General features: G+C 33.0%; 3 protein-coding genes across 3 annotated transcripts; all 3 read left to right on the forward strand.

Annotated features, from left to right (window-relative positions):
* The first annotated feature begins 489 nt into the window (after positions 1 to 489).
* On the forward strand, positions 490 to 4,308 carry Tsp_03259 (40S ribosomal protein S11). The gene is made up of 13 exons (XM_003379554.1): positions 490 to 510; positions 573 to 707; positions 841 to 1,046; positions 1,250 to 1,366; positions 1,737 to 1,794; positions 2,100 to 2,273; positions 2,738 to 2,781; positions 2,815 to 2,851; positions 2,963 to 2,989; positions 3,247 to 3,294; positions 3,562 to 3,624; positions 3,680 to 3,709; positions 4,282 to 4,308. The coding sequence occupies exons 1-13, from the start codon at positions 490 to 492 to the stop codon at positions 4,306 to 4,308; spliced, it is 987 nt and encodes a 328-aa protein (XP_003379602.1).
* Positions 4,309 to 5,028: 720 nt separating this feature from the next.
* Tsp_03260 (conserved hypothetical protein) lies at positions 5,029 to 5,654 on the forward strand. The gene is given in 5 exon segments (XM_003379555.1): positions 5,029 to 5,180; positions 5,231 to 5,319; positions 5,351 to 5,361; positions 5,417 to 5,516; positions 5,536 to 5,654. 5 exon segments carry the CDS (start codon positions 5,029 to 5,031, stop codon positions 5,652 to 5,654), a joined length of 471 nt encoding a protein of 156 aa, XP_003379603.1.
* A 1,955-nt stretch (positions 5,655 to 7,609) lies between these two features.
* Tsp_03261 (conserved hypothetical protein) lies at positions 7,610 to 9,550 on the forward strand. Its single transcript, XM_003379556.1, is given in 6 exon segments — positions 7,610 to 7,637; positions 7,727 to 7,749; positions 7,954 to 8,049; positions 8,806 to 8,928; positions 8,939 to 8,967; positions 9,466 to 9,550. The coding sequence occupies 6 exon segments, from the start codon at positions 7,610 to 7,612 to the stop codon at positions 9,548 to 9,550; spliced, it is 384 nt and encodes a 127-aa protein (XP_003379604.1).
* Positions 9,551 to 10,064: the final 514 nt, after the last annotated feature.

Below are 10,064 nucleotides of genomic sequence, written 5' to 3' on the forward strand. Positions count from 1 at the left end.
GTTAATGACTATTGATTAAACAGGTTAGCATAGACTGTAGCTGAATAACTTCGGATAGCGCCATGGTAAAATTTGATTGCATTAATATTATTTATCATTCATTTACAATTTACATACAGTATTTTGTCATTTTTAATTCGATTAAAAGTGCAATGCTATCAAAAGTGCATTTATTGCTTTTACATGAAAGAAAAATTGTAATACGCGCTAGTAATTGTTTTTAAATTTTATAATAAACTTCAAATTGCTAATAAAGTTGTATTTATTTGTTGGAGTATCTGTTAATGAAAACTCTAATTTGAACTTGAAAATCGACATACTGTAATACAGTATGCTGATAAACGTGTAACGGAATGCTTTTTAATAGTGATAGTTGGGAATAGTTTTTCCTGGGATTTGTTATATTTTTTATATGAAAAAAATTAAAATTTTGCTTTTTGTAGAAGCTGTATTTTTTGGCGTCCACAGTTACTGATTAGTCAGTGAAACATGTCTACGACTATTGATCAAGTATAATGTTTTTTTTTGAAATTTTTAAATATATGGTTATATTTATTATTTATAATATTTAGACAGAAAGATCATTCCAAAAACAACCACATGTTTTTTTGAACAGAAAAACCATTACTGCGGTAGGGAAAAAGAAATCCAAGAAGCCACTTCGATGGGTGCGCAATATTGGGCTGGGCTTCAAAACTCCACAGCTCGTATGTGTTATTACTGAATAGATGTCTAGGCACTGTGAACTGAAAGCGTTAAGTTGCATGCCATTTTAAATTTTCAGAAATATTTAGTATATTTTCTTAATACAGACGTGGTTTCTTGCAATCTTTTTATTAGGCAAAGGAGGGAAATTACATCGATAAAAAATGTCCATTTACTGGTAATGTCAGCATTCGTGGACGGATTTTAACTGGTGTTGTTATGAAAATGAAGATGCAGCGAACTATTGTAATTAGACGTGATTATCTTCATTACGTTAAAAAGTATGCTCGATTTGAAAAGCGTCACAAAAACATGTCTGTGCATCTCAGTCCATGCTTTCGGTAAGCACATGTGTTGTTAAAATTATGAACTTTTCGGTGGCTTTGTTTTACTTATTTTCAGTCATTTTTCTCGGTTGCATTGTAATGTTTTTTAAGTTTAAGTTGAAAATTAGTTTCACATTAAACTGTGAAATTGAAAAACGAAATATTTTTTTTTGTTTCAGTATAATTTGAACTGTATTTAATTTCATGTTTTGTTTTAGTGATGTTAAGGTTGGTGATATAGTTACAGTTGGGGAATGTCGACCGTTAAGCAAGACCGTTCGTTTCAATGTTATCAAAGTCACCAAGGCACCGGGATCGAAGAAAGCCTTTGAAAAGTTCTGAATTAAATGATGATAAATTTTATATTCGTTCATGTTGGAATGAAAAGTAAAATAATTTTTAAAAATCCATGTTATGTTGCATTTATTGTGTAATTTCAATTATATATTATTTTTTAATTTTAATTTTATTTAGCTTTATTTAATTTATTTATGAAATTTTATCTGCGGAACATTAAAATTACGTTTGTAATTTTTACATAGAACCCAATTAAGTTGTTGAAGAACTACATTGTACAAAGAATTGCGTTGCTTTTCTTATTGGCAAAGAAGTCCTTGTTGGAGGGGAGCAGTGCAGCTCGATGAAGTTTTACTGAGAGTTAGTCTGCTAACACCCAACGAATTATTCATTAAAAAATTTTTGGAGTCCTACGGGACATGGTTTTCTTACACAGTGCTATTTTTTTCTACGCACAATATTTACAGTAAGTACTTCATTTGGGGATGTGTAAGATTTAATAAGATTTAAAATTGAATTGATTTCATTAAACTGTTTTTTAACGTTATACATTTTTCAGAAGTTAGTTATAGTTCTGTTTTTTTCATTTAATTTAAAACCGTTTTTGATATCAAGAGCATTACATACTGTTTGGAAAATTTGATAATTTTCTAATATTAATTTTAAATTGTTAGAATAACCATTACTTGCTATTCAACCGAAAATTCCCCGGATCAATAACTGCACATTTCTTGACTTATTTAATTTTACTCTTTGCTGATTTTTGAACAGATTAGTGCAGCGGCAGAACACAAATGTAAGTCTCAACAAGTTGGGCAGCGGGAAAATAATCGAGTAGCTGTGCTCGTTCATTTCATGTGCAAGCAAACAAAAACTGTCTACACATTGACGGGAAATCTCATGTTCTTAGGCTGTTTTGGGGATGGAAAACAGTTTTTGAAAGTGGTGAAGTTTTGTTATGCTTTTTAATGTTATGAATGATGTTCCTGTATTCTAATTTCTAGTGGAATGTTTTAACGGCAGTTGAATACATAAGAAGAAAATTATTTACAGTTTGAAACCATTGATTTGTTGCTTTGTTTGTGGTATGTAATACGTGAAGAACAGAAGTAGCGTCAAATCCGAATGCAGAAATATTTGCACAAATAAAATTTGAAAGTTGTATTACAACTGATTTACTATTGAAGGACAGTATATGTTAAACAAGCTTTACCCCTTTAGTTAAGGGCAGTGGACATTTGAGCATGATTATTAGTATAAACTCGTGTTTGAACTATTCGCAGCGGTTTATATGGTGCTGCTGTAACAAAAAAGTAATACAAACAAAATTTCAATGAACACTTACCAACATTTCGATTGTCTTATTTCATTAGTATTTCTTTCTTATTTCTTATTTCTTTTATTTACAGTTACTGAGGTCCGATTTTCTTCTAACGTATTACTCCAATCCAAAGTTTCTGTGAAAATCAAATATCAAAACTTTCAGAAGTTACTGTGACTGTCGTCACCGATTTTTCACTCATGTTAGACTAGTGTTTGTTTATATATGTTTATATATATATATATATATATATATATGAATTCACTGTACAGCCAAGTTAAGATGAGATTGTTTGGTTTTTTACTCTTTTCAGTTACGTCGTAATTACTGTAAAATTACAGTAGATTATCTATTAACAGGCAGGTTTAATTTATTTTTTTACTTGATCGTTTTGTTGTTGTACAGTAGTTACTGTAATGCAATGTGGTAAGGCAGAAATTGTAAACTGTATCGCCGTGAGCAATGTTATTTCATAAAATTTATACGCTATTACGAATTGGAAACTAGATTATTCAACCTAAGGCAAAGTAATTTTCTATTTGCATAATTTGCTATTTACTCGGTTACTAATTTTCATTTTCATAGCTAGTTATTCAGCGTATCGTCATGACGGCACGTGCTGAATTCCAGATCTCTCCTTCAATTGTTATCTATGATTGAAAGGTATGCTATGATATGTTGCCTGTGATATCCATCTGTGCTTTTATAGCATGGGAAATTTGCTTGCTATTTGTATGAACATACTAATATGCTAGCTGGAATTTGTTGATTGCCGTTTCGTTTTATTTTACACGTTTTGATGCATTTTTGCATATCTACAATCTGTGATCAACTGTAGAAAACAAACAACTAACAGTCTGAATAAATAATAGCTAAAAAATTCAGTATATTATTTTTATATATTCGTTTTAGACTTACTGTGTGCGGCAAGTGAATAATGACGTTTCAAATGGAATACTAAACGCTTCCGTAAAAGTTTTTTGTTTTCATTTATTGAAAACCACATAATTGAATAAAGTAACTCGTGCAGAATGTGGACCTCAACGATGAAGTATTTTCGGTGAGTTAAATTTTTTTTAATTTGAATTTTGAATTGTTTAAAAACATAGCTGCTAATAGATGTTGATTCTCAAGATTAGTGAAATTTACAGCATATGTAGTGTGTAAAATTTGCTGAAATTTGACGTCTTAAGTAACGTTTAATTAGAGTAGTGTATCACAAATCATGTATTTTCACGTTGTTTTACTATTTCAGGTTAAATAGAATTTTTTATTCCACAATGCTGAGATCAGATTGAAAATCATTTTTCCAGAATAGGCAATTTAGAATACAGTTTTAGTTGAATGAAGTCAGGAAAATTAGATTGTTTTACCTGAGGCAAAGTAGTTTGCTATTTATATAATTTACTTTTCAGAGTGTTTCATCTTGTAGTCATTTAGTCTATAGCCATGAAGGAATTTGCTAAACTTCAACTTCATCAATTTTTGAAGGATGAGTTGTTTTTTACATAACAAAACTGCTACTGTTTGCATGATATTGGTGCATGCATGCATAACACCATATATGCTGGCTTGTGATGGATGAGCTTTTCTGTTATTAGCATTTTTTATAGTAATGTCATTATGTTTCAGGTGCCATCGGTTTGTCGTACTCGTTAGAAGATAGCAACAACGCTTTAAGTTCTCTGAACTTTGGTAAGTTTTCATTAGCCGCTTTTACAGCATGCAATGGGATGTAACAAGACTTTGCCACGAATTAACAGAATTATTGCATGTAAATAATTTGTAATAAATATTTCCCAGCGATTACTGCTTCGCATTTTGAAAACGGAAAAATTACATTTCATTTTTTAATCCGTATACTGACAGAATTCATTATTTAGGCAATTGAACCCCTCCGTGGTTGCAGTTTTTTTCTAAACGATACCATAATGATTGCCTGTAGCATCCATCATGCAGAAAACCCTAGCTTGGTGTACTGCAACGCCAATCGTTGCGTCTGTCAACGAGATGTGGAATTTCCAACCCCAAAATTGCGGATCCAGTGGAAGATGTGCTTCGTACAGTTAAAGCCCCAAAAGCACCAACGCAGTCAATAGAAGAATGATTTGGGCATCAAAAGAGTGCAAGCATTTCCAGAGATTGCACGAATGCTTCATGGTTGCAGTTTTATCAAAACGATACGATTATGCAAAGGAAACAGAAGAAGAAGCTGTCCAAATTGCGCAGTAGATTTGTCGAGAAGCTTTACAAGTGATTCAGGTAAGTCATTGAGCAGTATTTATTTCATACTGGGTTTATTTTTCTACTTCTAAGTCATAGCAATAAATAATATGCATAAAGTTTTTAGATATGGATCGAAATGGATAGATTGGAAGAATGATTCCAACATCAAAAGTGCAAGCATTTCCAGTGATTCCGCGACTGCTCACGGTTGAACATTTATCAAAAGGAAGTGCAAAGAAGACAGAAAGAAGTTGCCCAAATTGCGCAGTAGATTTTTCGAGAAGCTTTACAAGGGACTCAGGTAGGTTATTGAATAGTATTCATATTCTCCAATTGTCATGCATTAATTTTTTAGGTGCGGATCGAAATTGATAGAATGGAAGAATGATTCCAACTTCAAAAGTGCAAGCATCCTGATCAAAACGAAGTGCAAAGAAGACAGCTGTTTGAATTGAGCGGCAAATTTGTTTAGAAGCTTTAGCGCAGGTAAGTTAAATTAAGCCTGAAACTTATACATGCAGTTCATAAAGATCTTTTATAGAGTCTGAGATGCATTGTTGGTGAATTTGGAAGTATCACCTTATCCGACGAGAGATCAGATCAGAAGAGAACAGATCTATCAGAAGAAGCGATGTTTTATGGTGAGAACTCCAATTACAGGTGGGAGGTGTTCGGTAAGCTGCATTTCACTTGGGATGCAATATCCAGCACAGAGCGTTTATAAAGTCTTTCGACAAGCATTGCAACCAACCCTTGTTGGGATTATCGATTGGAATTAGCATGTGAGACACGATTTTTTCCTGAAAATTTGGAAATCGCCTGAGGCGTAAATCTGGGTGTAGCTTAAGGGTGAACATTTTTTTGAAAATGGATTCAGGCGTAGCTCCGGGTGAACCTTGAGGGCGAAATTTTTTTTAAAATTGCCTGAGGTGTACCCTGGGGCGTAGCCTGGGGGAAATTTTTTAAAATTTTAGAAAATTTTGAAATTTCAGAAAACAGTTGCCGGAGGCGTAGCCTGAGGCATAGCCTGAGAGCAAATATTTTTTTGAAATTTGCCTCAGGGGTGGTTTGAAGGCAAATAGTTTTTTTAAATTGCCTGAGGCATAGCCTGAGAGCAAATATTTTTTTAAAATTGCCCTGGGGCATAGCCCAGGGCGTAGCCGCAGGGTAAAATTTTGAAAAACTTGGAAAATTTTTGAAATTAAAAAGACGTTGCCCGGGGCGTAGCCTTAGGCATAGCTGGAGGCATACCTCGAGGAAATTTCCCAAAAGGGAGAGCCTAGAGCATAGCCTGAGGCGATAATTTTATTTGATCATTTTCATTCTAGGGTTATTTTCTTAAAGGCTCTCCTGCAACTTACCTTACCTGACACATACGTGAATGCCCATACCTAAAATGTGTTAATATTAACTGATAGCCTTAACGCAATAACGGACCCTTACCTGATAATCCTGTTGAGATGTGGAATGTTCGCATAGTTCATTTCACACATTTCAGATCTGATCAGTTGTTCCTGATCAGATCTGAAATGTTGTATCAGAGAAGTGTTAAGGAACTTACTAGTCTTTGATGCAAGATGAACGCACGTATAGTTCTTGAACAGTCCATCTTCTCAAATCTGCTGCTAGTATGAAGTGTCCGTCGTTGAGTCTGCTGTTCTTTAACTTCTGGCAGATCCTCCCAAACACCATGTTACCAGATCTAAAACATAAGAGCGTTAATAAGTAAAGCAATAGGTAAAAGTAATAAGTACTTACTTGACTTTATGATGACGCAAGTTGAACGGTTATTATTCATCCTGTCCAATCCACTAGCGTCAATAGCAAACGATTCTGTAAAAATTACACCTGAAAATAGTGTCAAATGTAGGACTTACCTGTGACTCGAAGAATAAGTATGCTCGGCAAAGTATCCAGTGCTGTAGAGACATGTATATTCCCTCCAGCTGGTGGTTTCTTGTTTATATGGATTCCCATCGAAAAAATGTCTTTCTTTAATTTATGCAATGGGGTGAATTTTCTTAGCATGTTCTCATTAACATTGTGCAGCTTCATCTTCCCAGACACCCATGTTACCAGATCTAAAACATAAGAGCGTTAATAAGTATAGTAAAGCATCATAAAAGTAATAAATACTTACTTGACACTATGATGACGCAAGTTGAACGTGTAATATTCATCCTGTTTAATCTGCTATGGTCAAGTATTAAACGATTTTGTTGATGAAAAATTGAACCTGAAAATATGTATGAGTAATGTCAAATTTAGGACTTACCTGTTACTCGAAGAATAAGCATGCTCGGCAACGTATCCAGTGCTGTAGAGACAAATGAATATTCCAACCAGCTGATAATTTCTTGTTTATACGGGTTCCCTAAGGAAAGCTGTCTTTCTTAAATTTATGCGATAGGTTCAATTTTCTTAGCATGCTCTCAAGCAGCTACGCATGACGAATTGTCTTTCTCCATTTCACGCATGTAGTGGAATCGCTGACAGTCAGCCAAATCCATCCGTGTGATTATTTTTAACCATGTGGTAGAAATTATAAAGATTTGATGTCACAAAGTCTCAAAATGTCTGAAAATTATTAATTATTGCTATTACTGGTATTAAATAGCCATATTATAAAAAGGAATTGAAGACAAATAACAGTGCATCTGGATTTAAGCTTTACGTTACACATAGAAATTGTAAATAGAATACTCACTTGTTAAATCAGGTGCATATGATAAAAATGTGGAGATCATTTGCTCAACTTGAGGGTTCAAAGATGTTGCTATTTCAATCTTAAACCAAACAACTTTATCCACGGAGTTTAAAGTATGTTATACTTACCCTAGTTCACTTTCAGCGTTACGATCCCATAATGTTGACGTTTTTCAAACTTCAAAATAATGTGAACCACTTCAGCAGTAGAAAATAATAAAGGCACAGGAATTTAAACTATAAACCATAAAATAAGTGCTATACTGATAATCTGTTATTGTAAAATATACATACCATTATTCATATTGAGCTGTGAAGTAAGTCACCGTTGTTCACTTATCCTAAAAGTTATTAGCTAATATAATATTTCAGTTTTCTAAGGGAGTGAAATATGGACAAAGATGTTTTTACTTACATGATGACTTTATTCCATCACGAAAGATACGTGGACGTATCGAACATTTCCAAGTAAAAATGATAATAGAGAATATTGAATGTGTTATGAACTAGTATAAATTTTCAAATATTAATGTGTGCAGAATAAAGGATTTGTTTTTTACTTACATGTCATCTTTATTTCTGTCAAAATTCAGCGACAGTGCCATCACTAGCGAGGAAATTTAGTATTACAAAATAAATAAGTGGCTTGAATTCTAAAATTATTATGATGCACCGTTATTTGTCTTCAATTACTTTTTATAATATGGCTCTTTCACGTTGGCTTATCTGATTATATTCATGCTAATAGTAAGGCAGAATGGTAATTGTAGCATACGTATTGCACTACTTACCCTTTCTTTCATGTGAAATTGAATTTAATTATGTGAGTATTGGTAATTCGTTGCCCTTTACAGTTTTATAGGAACAGCTCCAGTTGTCGGCATTGAAGTGGTTTGTCAGTTCCTTCTCCGTTTCTGAAAAAATTTTATTTCAATAAGATACTACATATTCGGAATAGATTGAAAATTTAACTTGCTCTTCATGGCACATGTATGTAATATTCCACTGCAACCCGTGTGAAATCTGAAAGTAGAATATATTAGAAAATTCATCTCAAAATACGGAATATCAATAAGTACTCTATTGTCTGTTGCATCTATAAGGAAACGAAGTAATGTGTCATCAGGAATAATTCAATGTTAGTACTGTTAGCGGGAACAGATATCAGTTCGAAATGACAAGTCATGCAAATAGCGTGCATAGAAGATGAGCACTACATTATAGAATAGCACTTACCTCTTCATCAAAGATGATATTCAAGAGTGCTACTATATTTCCGCACATTCCGATACGGCGATATGCTATAGAACTGACCATAGATACGACATTCTGAAACATTGCATAATAGTAATTAAAGTTGCCTTTGGTAGAAGAACCTACTTTACGGTAAATTATAGCGTATTAGCATAAATTATTGACCTTTTATTAATGTTACTGTTATAATTAAAGCTATTTTGCTTCTGGTTATATAAGTGTATGGATAATGCAATTAGCATAAAAATTTATTTCACTAAACTGTAATAGTATATCAGCATTGATATAAATGAAAAACTATATTGATTAAGTATGAAAAAAAATTGACGTTAACAATTGTTATTTGTTTAAAGTGGAAATAAAAAGATGTGATGCAAGAAGATGTACTACATGCGTTACATTTTATATTATGAAATATGAAGGCTGATAATTAATAGCTTTATGTGAAATAGTAAAAGAATAGTTAGGTAATGGTCAGTACAATTTCAGTAGATTCATTCTCCAGAATTACTCAAAAATTTACTTCCATATTTCATGATTACTGAAAGGGGAAATACTGAGTGTAGATTCACACGGTATAAACTTCTACATCCAAGCATACACTGAAATAAATATGAAAAATAGTTTCAGCAAATTGAATTTCATTTCTCTCAAAATCAGTTGTTGGAAACCTCATGCACTAACATCAATATGGGCACGACTTGAGCACAACTGAGCAAACGTAACTTACCTTCTGTTCATGGGTGACATTGAATACTACAATTGAACATACCAAGTCACTCATGGCCGTCGCATTCTCTTACCGATTAACTTCCTAAGTGTATAACATTCTGAAAAGTTATCAAAAGTAATAAATTTAAATAAGGGACGACATTGCCTATGATGGAATCGCTTTCTTTCCATTTAAAAATACGACAATAAAGCAAATGTAATTCAAAACCTTATCGAATGAGTAAGGTTATTACGTACTTATTGATGTTCTACATAACAGTGCATAATATGCATAAATTGTTTTTACAGGAGTACATTGAAACCGATAACTGACAAAAACTCACATGTCTCCTTGATTCCAATGTAAAAGATATGTGTATTAATATACGCGCATGCTAACTTTAGAGGCAATTTATTCAACAAGTACAGGCTAGTTTGCACTGGAACTTTCCAAAACCCACTATTGTATCAAACTTTAGCAAAATATAACAAAAAAAGCTAACTTTTGGAAAAAAGCC

Source organism: Trichinella spiralis, assembly GCF_000181795.1.
Source record: "Trichinella spiralis strain ISS 195 chromosome Unknown Scfld2, whole genome shotgun sequence".
Lineage (NCBI taxonomy): Eukaryota > Metazoa > Nematoda > Enoplea > Trichinellida > Trichinellidae > Trichinella > Trichinella spiralis.